The 24,650-nt window shown below is 41.8% G+C and overlaps 1 protein-coding gene and 1 pseudogene across 1 annotated transcript in view; both read right to left on the minus strand.

Moving 5' to 3' along the window:
• Nucleotides 1–24,650, minus strand: part of LOC135224011 (uncharacterized) — a 248,225-nt gene that overhangs the window by 193,259 nt on the left and 30,316 nt on the right. The window contains exons 5-6 of the mRNA XM_064262935.1: nucleotides 6,844–7,004; nucleotides 6,543–6,688 (exon numbers count right to left, since the gene is read on the minus strand). Of these exons, the coding sequence (XP_064119005.1) occupies nucleotides 6,543–6,688; nucleotides 6,844–7,004 (307 nt within the window). The remainder of the gene's footprint in view (nucleotides 1–6,542; nucleotides 6,689–6,843; nucleotides 7,005–24,650) is intronic.
• Nucleotides 1–24,650, minus strand: part of LOC135224257 (uncharacterized) — a 218,359-nt pseudogene that overhangs the window by 115,036 nt on the left and 78,673 nt on the right.

Below are 24,650 nucleotides of genomic sequence, written 5' to 3' on the forward strand. Positions count from 1 at the left end.
TTGTACATTATCCTATTGTTGTTTGCGATTGGCGACGAAGCAAAATTGTAATAAAACCATTTTTACCTTATATACATACTATATATTCTTGGCACGTTTCCATAATAAATAGCATATTTGAGGAATAATTCCATAGCAATGAAATCAACTTTTATCTATGTGAGACCAGCCAGCTGACAAAATGTAAACATCGAATTATGGTAGCGCTCACAGCAACATTATCTTTCGATCCTTTCAAAATTTTGATATTACAGTAGTAATAACATTTAGGATGATGCAATGTTAATTTTTAATTAAAAATTCATTATAATTTTGATGAAATAACACAAATAACACAACTGTTGATAACAATTCAGTCATATGAACTAATTATGTACAATAATTATTGTACATTAGACTAACCTCTTTCCTCAAACTCTTTATCCCATCTTCTGCTTAAATAAGTCAATGTAAAAAAGAATGATAAAAGCATCATTAGTAACTCTACCTATACTCGTTGTGTAAATACTTACAGCCATAAGCAACCAAACAAAAAACAGCTGCTTTGCTACGAACAATCAAATTTGATAACAGCTGTTTTGCTTGCATTTCAACCATCGTCCAATAGTAAATAATTACCATATTTAAGTTATTAATGACGTCAGGTAGAATAGAACTACCGTATACCCTTATTCGCTATGGAGAAAAGATTGGCAAGGAAATATACTACTAAATTTAAACTGCAAAATGTAACTGAAGTAGAGAAAACAATGTTCAAGCTTCTAATGACTACAAATTATTGTGCATCAGTAACATGGATGAAACTCCCTCAACTTTGTTGTGCCGTCAAACTAGAAAATGGAGAAAAATATTTTAATAAAAACTACTGGCCATGACAGAACACATTTAACTGTTGTCTTAATGTGTATGGCAGATGGGATGAAACTTTCCCCTCTTGGTTATCTTTAAATGGAAATTGATGCCTAAACAAAAATTCCTGAATGGTATTGTTGTCCATGTTCACAAAAACAAACAATGCAAATGGCACACGATTGCTGCTTGTATTTTATAAAACAATAGTAACATGAGAATGGTACTGGACAGTGGAACCCCCGTATTCGCGTTCTCTGGATTCGCAGACTCTCACATTCGCGGATTTCTCTCGGAAACATTTCCCCACATTATTCGCTGAAAATTCACCTATTCGCGGTATTTTTCTATGAGAAATATCCACAAATTCCTGGTTTTTTATGAATTTCATCATAAAATTTTTAGTGGGTTTTTCTTGAGTTTTAACTAACAAAATAGGAGGTTTTAAGCATTTTCATGGGGGTTCCAACTATTTGCAGGTTCTAACTATTCATGGGGGGGAGGGGGGGGGGGTTCCTAGTACGCATCCCCCGCGAATACGGGGGGACCATTGTAAATACAATATTATTGAATACAGTGAAGTAAAGCATAACTTTTTAAAAGATCCATTGAAAAGATGCATATGCATGGTTTGTATTTCATATTATGATACTAAGTGAATATTACATACAATAATTTTATATCTCGTGTATGATGCAACCCTCTTAAAATTGGCTTCAAAATTGGGTCTTCAAAACGTGAGTATACGTATACAGTAACCAAAAGCTAACCTATACACAAATGGTTTTGTAATTTACCAGTTATCTTATACAGTCACCTCTCACTTACCGCATGTGAACTAGAAAATATTTAAAAATATTTAAAAAGCGCAAAAATTTTGATGTAATGCGAATTGGCGCCTGAGCGTTATTTTCAAATCACCCGTGCATCAGCGCTGCAGACGACGGCCATCGACAGACATAGCACAGTACGTATTTATTAATAAAGCGAAAAACTTTATTTACTAATAAAGCTAAAGATTTTGTTTATTTATTAATAAAACAAAAAAAGCAAAAAAATACAAAAAAATTCAACACAAAATGAGAATCGCTTCGTTCCGACATCAGCTGCTGATGGCTATGTATAGTTACACATGTAATGAATAATATGTATCTTTTCAAAGAATCTATAAAAAAGTTATACATTACCTCACTATATCCAATAATACTGTATGTATTCTCATATTATTGTATTATAAAGTAACAACATAGCGGTCAATGTTTTGGTTTGGAAATCGGCTGATGATGAATACGAGTTTATTTCACCGTATTTAACTCGGTTCTGTGCAAATATTCTTGCTTCTAGTTAGCATTATGCGACGAATTTTTAATTCAAAATATGTCTTGAATAAGTCTCGTTGTAAATGGAATTTTTTTTTTTTAACAGATTGCACTGGGAGCATGTTAATGGTGGTAAAAAAAAAAAAAAAAAAAAAAAAAAAAAAAAAAAAAAAGTTATTCCGTTCACTATTTTCACTTGATTTCTTTGCAATATAAGCTTTACATTACTTATCTTTAATTTGCGTGAAAACAATAAAATTTGATTCAAGCCCAATAGTTTAGATTAAAATGATTTTCTCTCAATTTTACCTGCAGTTGTCTTTGATAGCATAACTTTACTGGAGTTTTATCCTTGCTGATGCACAATAAAAGTCATTAGCATCTTGAACAGTTTTCTCAGCTTCAGCTACAAATTGGTTTAAATTTAACTGTATATTTCCTTGCTGATCTTTGATCTATAGCAAATAAAGTTATTACATAAAAATATATATCCTATTCTACATAACGTCGTTTATAACATTACTACGGTAATTGTTTACTATTGTACGATGGCTGAAATACAAGCCAAACGGATGTTGCTGTTATCCAATTCGGTTGCTTATTTGTATGGTATTTTTTACACCGCATGGAACCAGTGATTATTCAGCAATGGCCAATTCGGTTGTACTTAGCAAGAAACCACAAAGTTCCCCAAGTCCAGGAACGTAACCCCCCCTTATTCCTGTTATTTCTTATGGGAAAAATATGTTTAAATAACGTTTTTAATTAACGCGAGCTCTCCAGGAATGTAACCCTCGCATTAATTGAGAGGTGAGTGTACTACAGATATGAAAAAAATTAATTAAAATTTGCCAAAATTGTTAACCTTGTCTTATCTAAAGGTCTTCTTATACACAGAAATAAATGGTTCTAAGTTTGGCTGAACAAAGTGTTCATTTTCTATAGATATATCATTATGTATGAGGTATAGTTTGGCTGAACAAAAAGTGTTCATTTTCTATGGATATATCATGTGGTATACAACTTAACTATACACACTATCCCATAGTTTGGCCCCAATGTACATATAAACAGCTCGAGTTGCAAAAAGGAGGCAAAACTTCTTACTGGAGGAAAGAATGAGTTGAATAAGTTTATCCTTCATGTAGAGATAGGCAGTCTCTACCAACAACTTTTAAGTGGATGATGCTTAGTTTATTTCCAATTGAAATTACTTGTCAAAGAACTATATATATAAAGAAAAAAAAGAATGAATATTCAAAACATTAAAGTGGAAGAGGAGCTCACCTCAACATTCAAGTGTGATATCTATTTTGGCTGGTGAAAAAGTCACCAATCTAAATAACATATGCATGACAAAGTAAATGACAAAATCAACAAGCTTGAAAACAGAGATGCTTCCCCTGTGAAAGTAAAAGAAATACAGACTGACAACAAAAACAAAATACAGTAGTGACTCAGGATACAAAATTAATCCGCTCTGAAGCGGCCTTCGTAACCTGATTTTTTCGTATCTTGCACTGCGTTTTACATGTAAATTGCCTAATTCGTTCCAAGCTCTACAAAAACACCACAGTAAATTTTATAATAAAGCTAAATTGACCAATAAACAATGAAATACAACAATTTGGACCATTCAATATCTAACATATCCTTTATTGTAGTACGTACCTGTAAAAAAATATTTTTTTCAAAACATCATAGCGCGCTTAGTTTTCAAGATTAGAAATGAAAAAATATCATTATCATATATAAATAATGCGATATATGATAGCGCGAAAACAAAATTTCATATATAATTGTATTCAAATCGCGCTGTGAGCAAAACAGTTAAAGCTAACGAGTTAATTTTTTTTCATTGTATTGTACACTAAATTGCGACCATTTTGGTATATAACTCATTGTAAAATAATCAAAACAACACAGAGAAAATATTATCACAAAATGATGCATGAATTCATAACGCGCGGACGTAAAAAGTTTTTTTTTTCAAAAAATCATCATAAATCTAAATATTGTTCTACAGACTTCTAATTTGTTTCAAAATGAAGATAAATTATTGAATATTACTATACTGTAAGAGTTTTAGCTTACAATTGCAGTTTTCGACCATTTCAGATGAGTTAAAGTTGACCAAATGTCAAATTTTTTTAATATTTTTTTTTTATATGCAAATATTTTGAAAATGAGAAAAGCAACAACCTTCAATTATTTTTTGCTGTATTTACATGAAATTGCGCACATTTTCATATATAAAACTCTATGAAATGCCTAATATGAAACTGAGCAAATATTACGAGAATGCGACGTACGCATTTGGGAGATTTGCGGTGGAGAATCCGAGCGCGGAGAGAAGGAAAGTTTTTTTTTAAATTCACCATAAATCTAAATATTGTGCTAGAGACTTCGAATGTTGTTTCAAAATGAAGATAAATGACTGAATATTACTACAATGTAAGAGTTTTAGCTTACAATTGCATTTTTTCATCATTTCGGTAGAGTCAAAGTTGACCGAAAGTGGTTTTTTTTCTATTTATCATGATTTATATGCAAATATTTCAAAAATGAGAAAAGCTACAACCTTCGATTATTTTTTATTGTTGTATTCTACATGATATTGCTCACATTTTCATATATAAAACTTTATGTAACGGCTAATTTAAAAAGGTGTAAACATTACGACAATCGGACGAAAAAATTTCTGATTTTTTTCAGAAGAGTTACCGCGCGGACGTAAGGAAAATGTTTATTTTTTTCATAAATTCACCATAAATCGAAATATTGTGCTAGAGACTTCCAATTTGTTGTAAAATGAATGTAAATGATTGAATATTACTAGAATATAAGAGTTTTAGCTTACAATTGCATTTTTCGACCATTTCGGTAGAGTCAAAGTTGACCGAAGGTTGAAATTTTGGCACATCGTTATTTATATAAAAATATTTCAAAACTGATAAAAGCTACAACCATGGGTTGTTTTTAGTTGTTTTGTGCATGAAATTGTGCACATTTCCATATATAAAACTTTATGTAACAGCTAATTTAAAATTGTGCAAACATTACGACAATCACACAAAAAAATTTATTATTTTTTCGGAAGAGTTACCGCGCGGACGTAAGGAAAAAGTTTTTTCATAAATTCACCATAAATCGAAATATTGTGCTAGAGACTTCCAATTTGTTGCAAAATGAAGGTAAATGATTGAATATTACTAGAATATAAGAGTTTTAGCTTACAATTACGTTTTTTTACCATTTCGGTAGAGTCAAAGTTGACCAAAGGTTGAAATTTTGGCACTTATCGTTACTTATATGAAAATATTTCAAAACTGATAAAAGCTACAATCATGAATATTCTTTGGTTGCATTCTACATAAAATTGCGCACATTTTCATATCATAATACTCCATGTAACGGCTAATTTAAAATGGTGCAAAAATTATGTCAAAGTACAAATTATGTCAAAGTACAAATTATGTCAAAGTGACGAAATAATTTCAGAGATGTGTCACTGATACTTTTTAGTGCGATAAGAAAGAAATTCGCGCCTTCGCGCCTGCGTAACGATTGTAAACAAAACAACGCCTTGATCCGTGAGCTCCCAGCATCCCCCAAGGCGCGTGATTCAAAAGTTTTCGCCTGGCAGGCCTATTAATATTTTTCCGCAAATTTTTAAAAAAACTTTTTTTATCGACGTACCTTATGTCCAATCGGCACCCAACAGACAATTTATGTTGACGTTTAATATGTCCAATCGGTGTTAAAGGGTTAACAAATGGCAGAAAACATCAACACTTCTTGATTATCTCCATCTTCATTCTCCATAGAAAGCATCCTCTTCTTTCCGTGAACTTCAGCAACATTCTTGGGACCCATGGCTAACAACGTAAGTAATTAAGTTCACACACAACACAATAAAGTAACTTACAGTACAACGAAAGTGAAATCACTAACACGTATTTACATTAAAAACGAAATATATGTGAACGAACGAATTCCAGTGTTTACGATAACGCTGACGCAAAAAATGGTCAAGGAACACCTTTACATAGAGGCATGATGCTGACCAATAGGAGAGCAGGATCTTACAGCGGTGACTAGCATCAGGAACCAATGGGAGAGCGGGAGGATGGTGGCGAGTCTACTCCGTTGGCGGCACAGAGTTTTAAAATTGTTCTCAGTGGTCCGGGCGAATCTCGGACTTTACCCTTTCGCAACCTGAATTATTTTCGTATACAGAAGCAAAAAAATCTTTGTCTTTGCTTTCGTAACTTGGATTTTTTGTAAGTAGGGACTTTCGTATGTCGAGGTTCCACTTTACTCAAACTTCATATTTATGACCTAAAAACTAATAAAGTACAGTACTCTCCTTACATTTTCATTTTCTACTCTTGGCTTCATGAAAGATTTAACGTTTATAATGATGCACAACCCATGAGGATAGCAGGTTGGAGGAGGATATGTAGTTTCTAAATTCCAACTTGGCAGAATAGGTACTTGTATTGACTGCTGGATTCGACCTGAAAAATTTTAAAAGCTTGAGAAAGATTTATCACAATTAAATTTCGTTAGACAATTTTCCATATATAATGAGGACAACAATGCAAAATAATTTTATCTAACTTGTATCTAATGCTATATAAATTCAGTGTTAAAAAATCATGATCATTCTTACGGATAAATGGATGCAAATATAAAGCTAAAGTTTCTTTATTTTCATCCATTAGCCCATCGTAAAGATCAGTAATCAGATGATAGTAGTTTTCTATGCTGAGATTCCTGGCAAATGTTTCCTCAAATGGCCGGCCTGATTCTGGACAAGACCAGTCACTCAGTCTGCAACAGACAGCATAAAACATGATCTACATCATTACTGAAAAGTGAATTTGACTGAATAAAGTCACCAATGTTGCAAAACCAAACTCGTTGAGAAACAATCTATATAGGATAATTTTGTATAACCTAAATCACTTTTCCAAAAAAAATGACTAAAACTACATAAAATATTTTTCTGGGCTCAGCTCGTGTCGCTGCGCGAAATATCCTTTAATCTATTATTTCTAGGGTAAATGTACTAACACATACCAGAGAATAAATAAAATAAAGAAAAAGGTCAGTATAACTGACTCGCTCACCCTCCAGGAGGGTGTCGGTATGAACACTAGGCGAGTGAGACCACTACCACGAGCCAAATGCCAATAGAAATCTCCCACTACAAAATCCCTCCAAGAGGGGAGCCGACCCACAGAGTGAGCAGCTCGTACTACTACTACTCCATCCCATGCTGCCGACTGCTGCGCCTCTGGTGGCCATCCTTTCAAGTTAGCGCACACGAGCGGTTGTGATATTTTTCTCTCTGTGTTTTTTGTGCCCTTTCATTGGATTTTCTATTATGGAGCGTGCAGCTATCGCAGCAGCTAAGTTAAGTACTCAGTATTTACGGTTAGTTGGTTTTTTCCGGCCCTGAGACAGTATTTGCCGTTTTTTAGGTATAAATACGACCTCGGGGTCGGAAGCATGGCAGCATGGTTCTGCCTCGTGATGGGTTCGTTCTTGGTCTCCCATACCTAGAACATCCCCTTATTTATCTTCGCTCTTTATGATTATCCGCTTTACTTAGGGTACGGTCTACTCAGGTTTGTCATGCATGCATGTATTTTACCTTACGTAGGCTTCTTCTATCCAGACCCTAGTCCAGGTTCTTAGTATCGGCCTCCGACTAGCTTTGAGTGGTAGACTTGCCTTCGGGTTAGTCGTTACACTCCTGGATTTTTTCTCCTGCTATATTGTTTTCTTTCTTTCATTTATTTATTTATATAACTGTATATTTTATTATTGTTAGGTTAGTTAGGCGTCCTGGCTTAGCCTAGGTCCTGGCTCTTTGAGCCTATACTACCGCTCATCAGTTCGGTTGCTTCCCTATAAGCATCTCTCTGATCAGTTGGTTCGGCCCAGTGGGCTTATTTGCCTCCGCTTTTCAGTTCAGTACTGCTTCCCGATAGCATCTCCCTGATCAATGGTTGTCCTAGGCTTAGTTGTCGTATTTGGTCTTACCGCCTCGTGGTCACTTCGTGATCACGGGCCAGCCAGACGCCTGTCCAGTCATTCTTCCCCCCCCTCCCGCTCTTCCATAGAGTCGGGCGGGGGCGGGTCGGTCTGCCCATGCTCGCTCCTCATACCCGAGCCTGCCTCCCTCTCTCCCCTCAGGCGGAGGGGCTAGGGAGTCGGGGACAGACCAGACTGGTCTCGACCTCTCCGGCTTCTCGGTCCGGCCGGTTGGTACGGAGTGGGGGGTACTGGGCCTTGCCCACCCTCCGCGCTACCTTGTCGCTCCGGGCTAGCTTGAGCCTGTATGTCTTCTCGCTCTTTCCCATCTTAACTAGGCTCCTTCCTGATCGAGTCCTGGTATCCAGCGGAAAGTTGTTAGTCCACCCAGTAGGGTGGACCGGAGCATACAGTGGGTCTCTACTAACCTTACCGTTTTGCTGAGTTACTACACTCCGCTACGCACTGGACTTAGTCCGGTTTGCTTGTGTGTTAGGTTTAAGTTATCTTTAAGTTTATCTTAAGAACCTTAAACCTAATCCCCCCTCCCTTACATATCTTACCGGATCTCTCCGGGATTATAGCCTATTCAGGCGATGCAGGGAGGGGTTATGCACAAATTTTTTCCGAGCTCCGGCATGCATCGGAGCTCTTCTGTCCTTTAGACTGTAAGTGATGTTTTTAAGATACTCATGTGTCTCCCCACTTACAGGCCACCAACTGTGAGCATCCGGGATGTTCCGCCACACTTCAGGACCCTTGTGGACACGAAGTTTGCCGGTCCCATGCTCCATGCGCGACTCCGCTCGGGGACAAATCCAGGTCTGGTACCATGAGACGTGTACCATATGTTACGATCTGGTGAGCCAGCTTTTGGAAGGGGTAAGTTTTACATCTCCAGTAGCTGCTCCGCCTCTTTTTTAGCGCTTAAGTTTTCATCATATTAACTTAAGGCAATTAATTTAAGTTATACTTTAAGTTTAGTTTTAAGTGATTCTTAAATCTAAACTACGCCCTCTCTTCAGGCTCCGGCGGTAAGAGATACCGCACTGGCTACCCTGCGGGCTGGGTCGGCGGTTTTGGGAAAAACGCCGCCAAGGGACAGCCCTACATCCTAGAGAAGCGGTTGGCATTACTAATCTTCCCGGAGGCAAGGCGACAGGATACGTCGACCCGATAGAAGCGGATCCGACTATCGCCTTCATCCAACAACAGCTGGCCACCTCATTAATGATCAGGACCAGGATATCTCTACGGATGTCGCGACCCTAGATATTAATGTTGAACCTATGGATAGGTATAGACGACCTGTTGGTAGAGGTAGGTACGGTGGACACCAAGGGTCACCCTTGGGCGTAACTGTTTCTTCTACTCCTGCAACCTCTCCATCCTTCCAAGGCTTTACGGGTGACGAAATATATTCTCCTCCTGGTGCTTCGGTTAGACCTAAGGTCAAGTCTAAGGTGATGACTTTGACTAAGACGTCGTCGTCGTCTAAGAAGACGACTTCGGCTTCATCCTCCTCCCGTAAGTCTCTCCGGCTGGGAATCCCGGGAGCATCCAGGTCTAAAGCTTCTAGCTCCGGCTCTAAGTCTCGAGGAGTAAATCCTCCAGAGAGAGATCTCGCACTCCGGCAGAATCACCAGTTCCGCTACCTTTGGTTCCGATTCAGAGCCTCCCCTCCACCTCCGCAGCAGCTCCGGCTTTGGACTCCAATGCTGGCCTGTTGCAACAGGTGGGGGACCTGGTTGGGTCCTTAAAGAGTAGCATGGAGCAAATGATCTCTCGTCTGTCGGACAGGATTACTTCCCAGGACTCCATATAGCCGGGCTGAGAGAAGCTCCTCTAGCCTCTCCTCCTGTCCAACACGGAGTGGATCCCAACTTCTCCGTATGACTCACTACCTCAGTTCTCTATGAACAATCCGTGGAGAGTAGCGTCATACGCCCCCTTCCAGGACGGTCTCATCTCTATACCGGAATTTGGGACTCGAAGAATGAGAGGACTTCGAGTTCTTCCCGGAAGACCTCCGCCTCCGTTCATAGGCTACGCAAGGCTTTACGCCGTCGGCATATGGAGGTGCGGGACGATAAGGTACCTAAGGAGACAGTCCTCTACTCACGAGACCAGGCTCAGAGAGAATGGCTCAGTGTTTAGAGGACAGGATTGTTCTAACACCAAGATACAACCATTTAAGAGTCCCTTTACCATTTTACAATGGATGAGAGTACCCGCTCCCGTTCCTAACCAAGATCGCGAGGTCGACCATCCCAGCGGCCCAGAAGGGGGAACCTATACCGCAGTTGAAGGAAGCGGATCCCACTTCTCCGTTGCTCCCCTCAGTTGGAGAATTGTGGGAAGACTTGCCGAATACATTCTCAGCTGGCAAACTCAAAACCGGACTGTGCTATGGAGCAGTTTGGTGAAAAGCTACCCAGGCTCCCAGATAGCCTTATTCAGGCTGAGTTTGATGCAAAATCGCGTCTAGCCAGATCCATCAATTCTATGGCTATGTCTGAGGTAGCTACCATGGCTTATGGATCAGAACCGATTTTTAAGCTCATGACCAAAGCCCTGACTCAAACGGTACAGTCAGATTATGTTTGAGTTTGCCACTGCTCGGACGAATTGTAGGAAGCATGTCCTACAAGAGGCAACCATTCGGCATGAACCGAATAGGTTACTCTCGTCTAGCATCTGGGGAGCAGATCTCTTCCCAGAAGCTATGGTTAAGGAGGTCCAGTCAGAGGCTACCAGGTTAAACCAGAGCCTTAAGGATCGTTGGGCCTTTCGGCTAAGAGGAGGCAAGACCTGACTCCTAAAGGTAAGGGACAAAAGAAACCCAGGCGTTTCCAACCTTACCAGAAGAAGCAACTACGCTTTCCTCAACAAGTTCCAACAGTACCGTTAGTGCAGACAGCCCAACCCTCCACTTCTAAAGGTCAATCACAGCCAATTTATGTGATATCCCCTCAGCCTCAGCCCTCCACCTCTTACGCCATCTCTCCAGCTTACAATCAAGCCTTCGAGAGTCAAGCTTCTCAGAAGTATGACCGCTCGGGTAAGGGAGGTAGAGGTAAGCGTTCCTTTCGTGGGAGAGGATCGGGAGGCCCCTTTAACAGGGGAAAGCACTTCAAGAGGAGGGGGTGCCGAGCGGTTACCAGAACCAATGAAGAACTTCAGGTAGGGGGGAGGCTGTTTCACTTTCGCCACCGGTGGAACTTCAGCCAATGGGCTCAGAGCATAGTGTCAAGGTCTGGGTTGGAGCTGGTTGACGAACCCACCTCCATCCAGACCTTTCCGTCAACTTCCTTCCAAGGAATTGACAGAGTACGCAGACGATCTCCTTCAAAAAGGAGCTATAGCGAGAGTCAAGAGATTAAAATTCAAGGTCGCTTGTTCAGCGTGCCAAAGAAAGGCTCACAAAAAAGAAGGGTAATCTTAGACTTGTCCCGCTTAAACTTAGCCATCCGCTGCGACAAGTTCAAGATGCTCACGATCTCACAGGTGCGGACCTTACTTCCCCGTGGGGGCCGTCACCACCTCTATCGATCTTACAGACGCTTACTATCATATCCCTATTGCAAGAACTTCCCGTCCGTATCTGGGTTTCAAGATAGGAGACCAGACATTCGCCTTCAAGGTAGTTCCATTCAGACTCAACGTGGCACCCAGAGTGTTCACGAAGCTAGCGGAAGTTGGTAGTGCAACAACTCAGATCGCAAGGGATCATGGTAGTAGCGTATCTCGACGATTGGTTGATCTGGGCCCCATCAGTCGAGGAATGCAACAGAGCTACTCTGAAAGTGATTCAGTTCCTGGAATATCTAGGCTTCAAAATAAAACAGGACCAAATCAAGACTCACTCCAGAGTCAAACTTTCAGTGGCTGGGCATTCAATGGAATCTATCATCCACACTCTGTCGATTCCATCAACCAAAAGGAAAGAAATAGCAAAGTCAGTCAAGCAATTTCTAAGTCACAAACTAGCGTCAAGGAGAGCCCAGGAAAGGATCCTGGGCTCTCCAGTTTGCATCAGTGACAAACGTCTTAATGAAAGCCAAACTGAAAGACCTAACCAGAATCTGGCGCTCGCGAGCAAACGTCAGGTCCAGGGACAAAAACTATCCTCAGTGCCTCTGATTCTAAAAAGAATCGACTGGTTCGGGCCATGGGCGAGAGTCAAGAATTTATCAATGTCAGTACCCTTCAGTTCCCTCCACCAGGGGTCACCATCCACACAGACGCGTCCTTAAGCGGTCTGGGGAGGGTATTCCCAGGTCAAAAAGGTTCAAGGGACTGGTCACCTCAAGTTCCGTCAGTTCCATTTATAAACGTACCTGGAGGCAATGGCAGTGTTCTTGACTCTAAAAAGGTTACGCCCACCCAAGTACTCCCACATAAAGCTAGTCCTGGACAGCGCAGTGGTAGTACATTTGTATAAACAGAGGAGGCTCCAAGTCAACGTCATCTAAATCACGTCATGATAGCCATCTTCTCCCTGGCAGACAAGTTCAGTTGGCATCTTTCCTCCACTCACATAGCTGGAGTAAGAAACGTCATAGCACGACGCCCTATCCCGATCAGTACCCTAGAGTCGGAATGGTCACTGGACAACAGTTCGTTAACCAATGGATCCTTCAAAGAGTCCCCAAGGGCTACAGGTGGACCTCTTCGCATCACAAGCGAACCACAAATACCGTGTTATGTAGCCCCCAACCTGGACCCTCTGGCCTATGCCACGGACGCCCAGGCTCTAGACTGGAACAACTGGGAGAAGATTTACGTCTTCCCTCCAGTGAATCTCCTCATGAAGTATTGAACAAACTCAGGACTTTCAAGGGTCAAGTGGCTCTTAGTAGCCCCCAGACTGGCCGAAGAGCAACTGGTATCCTCTTAATTTGGAGCTGGGCCTTCGTCCTCTTCAGATCCCAGTCCCAAGCTCTCCCAGTCAGTACAAATGAAGACTGTGTTCGCTTCCTCAGGGATTCTCAAAACCCTAACTTTATGGATTTCATGAAGTTTGCGGCAAAAAGAGATGCGAATATTGACCCTCAGAATATTCTATTCTTGGAATCCGATAAAAGGGATTCGACTTTGAGGCAGTATGATGCTGCTGTCAAAAAGTTAGCAACCTTCCTGAGAGATTCGGATATTAGAATCATGACAGTTAATTCAGCTATATCCTTTTTTCAGATCCTTATTTGAAAAAGGTTTAGCAGCTAGCACGATTACGACAAACAAGTCAGCTTTGAAAAAGATATTTCAATTTGGATTTAACATAGACTTGACGGATTCCTACTTCTCGTCTATTCCTAAGGCATGTGCTAGGCTTAGGCCTTCTGTAAGGCCTACGTCAGTTTCATGGTTCTTAAACGATGTTCTAAAAACGGCTTCCGAAACCGATAATGACACATGCTCGTTTATAATGCTCTTAAGAAAAACCCTATTCTTATTAAGCTTAGCTTCAGGAGCAAGAATTTCAGAACTGTCGGCTCTATCCAGAGACCCGGATCATATTCGTTCCTTCCCACAAGGAGAAGTCCTACTTTCTCCGGAACGGAACTAGCTTTTTAGCAAAGAATGAAGATCCTTTGATGAGGTGGGAACCTTGGAAGGTACTACCCCTTCCACAAGATGTATCTCTTTGCCCAGTTACATCCTTAAGAGCCTTTCTGTCTAGGACCTCCTCATCTTCGTCGGGTCCCCTCTTAGGAGGGAAAAAGGTGGAACTTTATCCATTAAAGGCATCAGGCAACAAATCCTGTACTTTATTAAACAAGCCAATCCTGACTCTTTCCCGAAAGCACATGATGTCAGGGCAGTAGCACCTCAATTAATTATTTCCAACATATGAACTTCGATGAGTTGAAAAAAGTATACTGGATGGAAATCGCCGACAGTGTTCAAACGTCACTACCTTAGTCCTTGGAAGCTCTGAAATTCCCAGCAGTAGCAGCGGGTAACATAGTTTCCCTGACTCTAGCTAGTTGTAGTAGAAGATTCAGTCCTCCTTCTACCTGCCTCACCCAAAAGTTCGTCTATTCCTACCTGGTTCATTTGCATTCACCTTGTTCTTAGCTGCTTTTGTGATAGTGTAGTGGGTGCCCCTTATTGTCTGGTTAGGGACACTCACAAATGATTATACACATTGATCTCATGGATGTTTCCCCTTATTTTTATGCTAGGGGATACATCATATTATAATGATTACGGGTTTTGTATATTAAGTCATATACATTCCTTTATATATTATTATTGTTGATTGTTTTTATTAATTGCTATTATACTTTTGATACATGCTGTTACACAGATAACATTGATACATGTAAATAATTTTACCTGTACATGTAATTACCTTATGTTTACAAACATGATTAGATTTAAGGGTAATTTAAGCATATTTCTATTTTTATACCCCTGTGTATATGTATCTTTTAGCCAATTATAGTCTATTCTTATATATTTTATTTTACTTTTATTTGAGACCTATTCTGATTTATTTTATTTTATTCTCATTTTATTACTTTGTTTACAATCTTGTGCTATTTCTCTGGTACGATTTAGCGCAGCGACACGAGCTGAGCCAGAAAAGGGATTTTGACGTAAGGAAAAAATCTATTCTGGGCGATTGGCTCGTGTCCGCCAGCGAAATAAGCCCCACCCTACCCATCCCTTCGCCCAAGATTGTCTGCTAACTTCAGGATGGCCACCAGAGGCGCAGCAGTCGGCAGCATGGGATGGAGTAGTAGTAGTACGAGCTGCTCACTCTGTGGGTCGGCTCCCCTCTTGGAGGGATTTTGTAGTGGGAGATTTCTATTGGCATTGGGTTCTCGTGGTAGTGGTCTCACTCGCTAGTGTCATACCGACACCCTCCTGGAGGGTGAGCGAGTCAGTTATACTGACCTTTTTTCTTTATTTATTTATTCTCTGGATGTGTTAGTACATTTACCCTAGAAATAATAGATTAAAGGATATTTCGCTGGCGACACGAGCCAATCGCCCAGAAATAGATTTTTCCTTACGTCAAAATCCCTTTAAATTGCCTGAACTACAATAAGAAAAATCAATAACTACAGTACAGTACATATATACATAAAAGGAGACTAATACCTTTTTCTGCCATCACAGTCCTTATAAAATTCCCTCTAAGTGAGCAGGATACATCCAGGTTTAAGAAGCAAAAACACCCAAAAAAAGAATGGTTTCACTGTCCTTGCTCATCCAACACCCTATTCCCTGGGGTAATCATCGATGCTCCTCATTCTACAGTGCTGCTTTTCTTGTCATGAGATTTCTGCTTGTCTTGCCAACAAGTCGTGACCAAAAACTCCAGTTCTACTTGTGCTGTTGTTGGTGTTCTAGTTACAGTCTCATGAAAGCAATATTCTGATAAGCTGTGACAGGAGTTCTTTTAATGATTTTTATGTTACCATATGCTCAAATGATGCCTTTATGAATATTATGAAAGCTATTCCACCAACAATTTCCTTAAGGAGGCAACTTTCCATGAGTAAATACTACTTGCTTAATTTGTTTTGCAGCCTTTTCTCACCTTTTCTTATTTACCCGACTTGAAAATTCAGCAGAACAATTTTTGTATCCACTAACATATTGCCCATGTTTCCTTGTAGTATACATACTACAGTGGTCCCCCCATATTCGCGGGAGATGTGTACCAGACCCCCCCCGCGAATAGTTAAAATCCGCGAATGTTTGGAACCCCCTCTAAAAAAGGGATTTTGACGAAGGAAAAATCTATTTCTGGGTGATTGGCTCGTGTCGCCCTATGAAAGGATCCTTAATATCATTATTCTAGGTAAAATTAATCTAAAATTACCAGAGAAAAACAAAATTAAGAAAAATGTCAGTAAAACTGACTCGCTCACTCTTAAAAAGAAGTGTCGGTATGATAATAGGGGCGAGTGTGGAACACTACCACGAGACAATCACCAATTAGAACTTCCAATCAGAATCCCCCCAAGAGAGAGCTGATACCAACGGGCGATGCAGCCGCTACTACTACTACTAGAGGACGCCACGGACAGCAGCGCCCCTAGCGGACATCCTTAATCTAAAAAAACATCTTGTCCTGCAAGGGGGGGAACAAACCATAAAGGGGGGCGGGGGGGTTTCATAGGGCGACACGAGCCAATCACCCAGAAATAGATTTTTTCCTTCGTCAAACCCCTTTTCTTTTTGGGCTCAGCTCGTGTCGGCCTATGAAAGAGTACCAGAGAAACAGACAAAGATGGGAAAAAACGGAACAATGAAAAGCAGTGTAAAATGATGGATATAATATGTAAATCAATTACAGCATACAAACTAAGCACTTAAAACTAACTTATACTAAACAGTAAAACAATAGAACGTTAGTAATCTTAAAGTACTTAAATGGTAATTAAAGTAAATTACAGTGATGCATGTAATATAAACAAAAAGGGATTTACTTAACATATTTACAAAATATACAAACTCATTGTGTCCTACCCTAGCATAAAAATAAGGGTAGGTACACTGAAGTCCATCATTAATACAAGTATGGCAAAATATATACAAACACATTGTGTCCTACCCTAGCATAAAAATAAGGGTAGGTACACTGAAGTACATTATCAGTACAAGTGTGGATGTCCCTAGCAAAAAAATAAGGGACAATCCACTATATGATTCAGCGGCTAAGGCTATGATATTCGAGTAGCCTGGCGATAGGTGAGGCATGTTGGATGATGTAGGTAGAAAGGAGACCTGGATCCATACGACAACTACTATACAGTATCAGGGGAAACAATGTTTCCCGCTGCTACTGCTGAAAACTTTAAAGATTCCAAGGACTTTAGATAATGCCGTTTAAAGACTGTCGGGGATTTCCATCCAGTATACAGTTACCATCCGAGTTACGACCTGCGCGAGTTACGTCCACCCGTACTTACGACAGTGTCCGACAGGGGTCTATTTTTTTATATTTGGCGGCGTTTACTGTTTGGCAGCGCGGTAGCGTAGTGCGTGGCGCGGTATGACAGTTACGACGGCGCCGGCAGCACAGCAGCCAGACACTCATCCCAAACACCTCACTCAATGTCTAGACATTGTAGCAGTACTGTAACATTGTAGCAGGAACATTTTTTTCATTACACCTTTGCCATGGCCCCTAGAGAAAGAAAACGTCGACTCATCAGAATGCAATTCTGCCAAGAAAGCTAGGAAGGCACTGACGTTGGAGATGAAGATGGACGCCTAATCAAGAAATATGAAGGTGGATGAAATGTTAATTGTATAAGCAGAAGTCTCCATCTCTCCCACTCCACGGTCTCCACCCATTCTAAAGGAACAAGGAAAGGATTAGGACGCAGTGAAAGGAGCAGCCCCAATCAAGTCAACTATTATCACCAAAACAGCGTGAAGGACCGATAGCAGACATGGAAAAGTTGTTATTTACGTGGCTGGAAGATAATAGACAAAGAAATGTGCAAGTGATGTTGCGAGCAGTGCAAAGCAAGGCAACAAGTTTATTTAAATGTTAAAAGAGAAAGGAGGTGAAGAATATGCTTCGTTGGAGTTTATAGCGAGTGATGGGTGGTTTCGTCGATTCCGAGATCGGTACCAAGTGCACCATGTTCTGACGAAAGGCGAGGCTGCTAGCAGTGATGCGCCTGCTGCTAAGGCATTCGTTGAAGAATTTGATAAACTAATTGTGAAAGAAGGATATTTGCCTGAACAGATTTTAATGTGGACGAAACTGCCTTGTTTTGGAAAAAGATGCCGAAAGGCACGTACATAAGCAAAGAATTCGCGAGTGCACCAGGGCAACAAGGCAATCAAAGAAAGATTCATGCTATTGTCGGTGGAAACATCGCAGGACATAAATTAAAACCTTTTTTGATTGCACTTTCAGAAAACCCACGTGCACTGAAGAATGTGAACAAACATGCCCTTCCCGTTTATACCGAAGTAACAGAAAGGCCTGGATGACGCTAGCACTGTTTGAAGATTGGTTTTTAAACTGTTTTGTACCCGAGGCACGTCAATATTGTAGCGATAAGGGCATTCCGTTTAAGATTTTATTAGTGCTTGACAATGCGCCTGGCACCCGACGCACTTGGATGATCTTCATCCTAACGTGCGCGTTGTTTCTTCCTTCCCCCTAATACCACCCCCCATAATCCAACCCATGGACCAGGGTGCGATTTCTACGTTCAAGGCGCACTACGTAAAGAATTTCCTTTCCTTTGACCAAGCCATCGAAGCTATGGATGCAAAAACCCTGAGCTGACTTTGCGGGATTATTGGAAATCATACAACATTTACCATTGTATCAAGCATGTCGCTAAAGCTTGGGATTTGGTGACAGAAAAAATGTATGAGTGGTATTTGGAAACACTGCTGCAAACGCTTCCTCAGAGATTTTGTGGCTTCGATAACGAAGAGGAATTAAGCTACGTCCGAGGAAAAATTGTTAGCTTGGCAAAGCAACTTGAGTTAGGATGTGATGAAGAAGAAATTGAAGAACTGATAAGTGAAGAACCTGAGGAATTAACAAATGAAGAACTGTTAGCAATAGAAGAAGAAAGGAAAGCTGAAGAAGAAGAAGAGAGGAAGAAAAGGAAGTTGTAGAAGAGGAGGAGCCGAACGAAAGTTTACTGTAAAGGGATTATCGGAAGCCATACAAATGCTTAATACAATGCTGCATAAATTGGAAGGAATGGATCCGAATGTTGAACGGTTTGCCCGGATAGAGAGATCTATGCAAGAAGTAATGAGGCCATACAAAGAAATCTACGATGAAAAGAAAAAGCAGAAGATCCAAACGACACTTAGCATGTTTGTCAAACGAACACAAAAGCCCGCCTCATCCAGCATCGAAGCCACCCCTCCCCTACATCGGCCAGCGCAGTAACCACCCCTTCCCATCCCCTGCCTCGCCTGACTTAACAGCTGATCTTTCTTTCGACCGTGCGTATGAAGAAAGTGTTGATGATGTCGAAACCAAGCACCAGTGAACATTAATTTTGAGTGTTGTTTTGCTTAGTTTTTTTACATGCATATGTATTTTCTATTTTGTACTACAGTACTGTATGTTCTATTTTTGAACTGTAAACTTTTCTATTTTCGTATTTTGATCTTCATTTGTATTTTGTATAATAAATTCAACTGCAGTAATAAATATTTTATTTCTAAAACCATTATTATTAAAGATGTATGTACGTAGTATATCAACTAAGCAACTGCCCAAAAAAGCTAAATACATTGCACCTACAGTATAATATTAAAAAATATCTCTATGATAAAACAAATGATAAAAGTGAAACTAACAAAAGGCATAAAAATGATATAAAACATAATCAGCTTGTACGTATAGTACAAAACAGTTAATATTATTCAACAGAAAAAGTATGATAAAATGTGAAACTAAAAGGCATAAAAATTATAAATAAACAGCTTGTATATACATATGTACAGTAATATATCAACAGAACAAATATGATAAAATTATAAAAGTTGAAACTAAAAGGCATTAAAAATGATAAATAAAACAGATTGTATATACACAAAATAAAAATAATTCAACAGAAAAAAGTTACTTAAAAATGCAACACATTTCATATCATATGTCCTCGAGTAACAGTATAATCTCCACTTTAAACCGAGTACTTATAATCCACGTGTCGGCCATTTTGGCTGGTATTTTCGACTAACGACCATTCTGACATACGACCTGTTGGTCGGAACGGATCTAGGTCGTAACTCGGATGGTAACTGTACTTTCTAAGATCCTCAAAGTTCATATGTTGAAAATAATTAATTGAGGTGGCTACTCCCCTGATATCATGTGCTTTTGGGAATGACTCAGGGTTGGCTTGTTTAATGAAGTAAAGGATTTGTTGTCTAATACCTTTTACTGACAAGTACCACCTTTTTCTCTCATGAAGAGAGCACCTGAGGATCTTGAAGAAGTACGAGATAGAAAGGCTCTAAGAGTTGATACTGGGCAGAGAGAAGGATCCTGTGGAAGTGGGATAACCTACCAAGGAGCCCACCTTGCAAGAGGATCCTCATTTTTGGCTAAAAAGGCTACCGATCCGGAGCAAGTAGCACTTCTCCTGATGGGAGGAATTCCACATGACCCGCATCCCTGGATAGAGCCGACAGTTCTGAAATTCTAGCTCCTGAGGCTAGGCTTAATAAGAATAATGTCTTCCTCAGGAGCATTATGAATGTACAAGATGAGTTGTCAGTATCTGAAGCTAGTTTGAGGACATCATTTAAGAACCATGAAACTGTAGTAGGCCTCTGAGAAGGTCTAAGTCTAGCACAGGCTTTGGGGATCGATGTGAAAATAAGATTCAGTCAGATCTATCTGAAAACCTACTTGAAAGATTTTCTTCAAAGCCGATTATGATGGTAATAGTGCTAGCTGCTAAACCTTTTCAAACAAGGATCTGAAAAAGGATATAGCCAGATTAACTGTCATGGTTGTAGTGTTGTTCTTCTTCAAGAAAGATGCTAATTTTTTAAACAGCTGAGTCATATTGGCTAATGGTGGTGACTCTCTCTTATCTGATTCTAGGAAGAGAATATTCTGTGGATCAATATCAGCATCTTTATTAGCCGCAAACTTCATGAAGTCCATAAAGTTAGGGTCTGGAGAATCCTGAGGAAGCGAACAGTCCTCATTTGTACTGATTGTGATAGCTTGGGATTGGGGATCCGTTGAGGTCGGAGACCCAATTCCAGAAGAAGAGGATACCAGTTGCTCTTGGGCCAGTCCGGTGCAATCAGAGCTACTATCCCTTTGAAAGACCTTAGTTTGCTTAGGACTTTCAAGAGAAGATTCACTGGAGAAAAACATAAATTCTCCTCCACTGATTCCAGTCCAAAAACGACAGGGCGTCGTGGCCCATAAGCCAGAGGGTCCAGGTTGGGGGCCACATAGCAAGGGAGCGGAGTTGTGGTTCGCTTGTGAGGCGAAGAGATCCACCCTGGAGACCTGGGACTCTCAGGCTTACCACTGGAATGACCCGTCGTCTAGAGACCACTCTGATCCAGAGGAACTGACCGGGACAGGGGGTCTGCTATCACATTCCTTATCCTGCCAGGTGAGTGGCAGACAGATGCCATTTGTGTTTGTTTGCTAATGCAAAGATGGCTATCATGACATGATTCACATGCTTGGACTTTGGATCCTCTGTTGATGCAATGAACTACCACTGCACTGTCCAAAACTAGCCTTAGATGAGACTTATTCGGGGGAAGCAGTCTCTTCAGAGTAAGGAATACTGCCATTGCTTCCAACACGTTTATGTGGAGCTGGCGAAATTGAACTGACCAAGTCCCCTGAACCTGTTTGAACTGAGAGTATCCCCCCCACACCCGGACAGGGGATGCATCCGTGTGAATGGTTAACACTGGAAGGGGATATTGAAGGGGTACTTTCTTGGCTAAGTTCTTTACTTTTGACCAAGGCCGTAGTTGATTGCGGAGGATCTGTGGGATTACTGACAACTTGTCTCGATATTTGGAGTTTGCTCTTGACCGCCAAATTCGATTTATATCTTTCAGCCTTGCCTTCAGAAGGATATCTGTTACCGAAGCAAACTGAAGGGATCCTAGGATTCTCTCCTGGTTTCTCCTTGACGTTTGTTTGCATTTGAGAAATTGCCTGACAGATTTTGCTATTTCCTTCCGTTTGGCCACTGGAATTGACGATTGTGGGAAGACAAATCCCATTGGATTCCTAGCCACTGAAAACGAGAATCCGGAGTAAGTCTGGATTTTCGTTTTGTTTATCCTGGAACCCCAGATGTTCCAGAAAGTGAACTACCTTTTTGGTGGCTTTGAGACATTCCTCGACTGTTGGTGCCCAGATCAACCAATCGTCGAGGTATGCTGCTACCATGATTCCCTGAGCTCTCAATTGTTGTACAACCACTTCTGCTATTTTTGTGAATACCCTGGGGGCTACATTCAGACCGAAGGGCATCACTTTGAATGAGAATGTTTGATTTCCTAGCCTGAATCCTAGGAATGGGCGGAAGTGCCTGGCTATAGGGATATGCTAGTGCGTCTGTAAGATCGATGGAGCATGTGACGGCTCCACGCGGAAGTAAGGTCCTTACTTGCGAGAGGGTAAGCATCTTGAACTTGTCGCAACGAATGAAAGAGTTTAGCTTTGACAAGTCTAAGATTACCCTTCTTTTGTTGAGCCTTTCTTTGGGCACGCTGAATAAGCGACCTTGAAATTTTAGATGCTTGACTGTCTCGGCCACAATAGCTCCTTTTGCTGAAGGAGTTTCTTCCGCGTAAATCTTGTCAATTCCTCTGACGGTATTACTGGTGGAATGATTTGATTGGAGGAGGATCTTTGATCCAACTCCAGCCCAATCCTTTGGACACTATGCTCTGTGCCCAATTGCTGAACCCCCACCTGTGGCGGAAGAAAGGAACAGCCTCCCTCCTACCTGGGGAGCTCATTGTTGATGGGCGGGTTGGCCACCACGCCCTCCTCTGAACTGCCTGCTCCTTGTCGCCCTTCCTGCGCCACGCTGACAAAAGTAACCTCTCGCCCTACCTCTTGGCTGTCTTGTAGCCGTTGAGCCCTCATATGTAAGGGTTGAAGGCAGGCGAGATAGCGTAGGAGGTGGATGGCTGTGATTGAGGGACAACAGGAGGATGGGCTGGTTCTGCTTCGAACTAGCAGGTTGTCCTTGTTGGGTAAAACGGGACCGCCTGCACAAATTGCTGCTGTTGCTGGTGTTTCTGATACGGCTGGAACCTCTTACCAGCCTTCTTCGGTTTCTTACCAGCAGTGGGAACGGAATCTTGTTTCCTCTTCGAGGAAATACCCCACCTAGCTCTAAGGCTCTGGTTGAGCCTAGCAGCTTCGTGGTGTACTTCGTTGACAGCGGACTCTGGGAAGAGATCCGCTCCCCACATGCTAGAGGCCAAGAGTCTATTCGGCTCATGCCTAATAGTACATTCTTGTAGAACATGCTTTCGGCAGTTCCTCCTAGCCTGGAAGAAGTCAAAAGCGTCCGTTAGTACCGTCTGGAACTGAGATTTCGCCAAATTCTTGAACAGCGGTTCCGTAGCATAAGAGAGGGCAGCCATTTCCGTAATTATAGGGAATTGAGGGACCTGCCAAACCTGGTTCGCGCATCAAACTCTGCCTGGATTAGGAATCCGGCAGCCTTGGTAGCTTCTCGCCGAACTGGTCCATGGCGCAGTCCGGTTTGAGCTTACCAAGCGTGAACGTAGCTGGCAAGTTCTCCCACAATTCTCCGAAAGCCGGGAAGAGCGGAGAAGTAGACTCCGCCTCCCTCAACTGTGGGATGGGCTTTCATCCTTGAGGACTGCCTGAAGGGACTTCTCCACTAATTTCGTGGCGAACGGAAGAGAAACCTCCTCTTCCGTCGCGAAAATAGTGAAGGGACTCTTGTAGGCCTGGAGTTTAGTGTTCGTACATCCCAGTCCTCAAGGCAGTGAACCCATTCCCGCTGAGCATGATCTCTACTATATAGGAACCGACTCTCTAGATCTTGTCTTCCCTAGTCAGAGCCGTTACGGTCCAGCCTAGCATAACCGATGAAAGGCTGCGTCAGACCTGGAGGGTAAAACTCGAAGTCCTCAATCCTTCGAGTTCCACACTCCGGGATAGAGATCATCCCATCCTTGAAAGGAGCGTAGGCAGCTACTCTCCATGGGTTCTCCATGGAGAAAGCTGGCAGAGAGTCGTATGGCGGGAGTTGGAGAATCCCAGTGCTTGGCGCTGGGGAGACTGGAAGAGGAACCTGAGATAGCCCGGCTACTCGGTCCTCATTTTCTCTAACCCTGTTAGAGAGGCCTTGTATCGACTGGCCTGATTGAGACAGAGTGCTCGACAACTGTGCGAACATCTGCTCGAATCTCGTCCCCAGGGCGGAGACTTGCGAGCCAACCAGCTCGCCCACCTGTTGCATCACCACTGCTGAGAAAGCAGAGGGATCAAAGGTGCTAGGCCCTGCTCCTCCTACCGGCGTAGCCGGAGTGGAAGCGGGGGAGGCGGGACGAAGGCACTGGCTCGGCGGGAGCGCGAGCCTTCTTCCTTAGAAGCCTTGCTTCTGGAGCTCTTTGAGTGAGAAGAGCTCGGCTTCGCTTTCACCGCATCGGCGTAGGAAGTCGACGACTTCCTAGCCGAAGAAGACGAAGACGACTTCCTCGAAGTTGTCTTGGCCAGAGTCTTCGGTTCTCTCTGTCCCTTCACCTTTGGGGGTACAGAGAGAGCGGGAGAGCGGGTAGGGATCTCAGATCCCACAAAGCCTTGGAATGAAGCACTCGAAGAAGGGACAGGAGAAGATCCAGGAGCACCCAAGGAAAGACCTTGGGCGCCCGACACACCTACCTCAACCAACAAATCCTCCACCCCTACCGCCATGGGCTCGATGTTAAGGTCCAGGGCAG

Source organism: Macrobrachium nipponense, chromosome 10 (genome assembly GCF_015104395.2).
Source record: "Macrobrachium nipponense isolate FS-2020 chromosome 10, ASM1510439v2, whole genome shotgun sequence".
NCBI classification, from domain to species: domain Eukaryota; kingdom Metazoa; phylum Arthropoda; class Malacostraca; order Decapoda; family Palaemonidae; genus Macrobrachium; species Macrobrachium nipponense.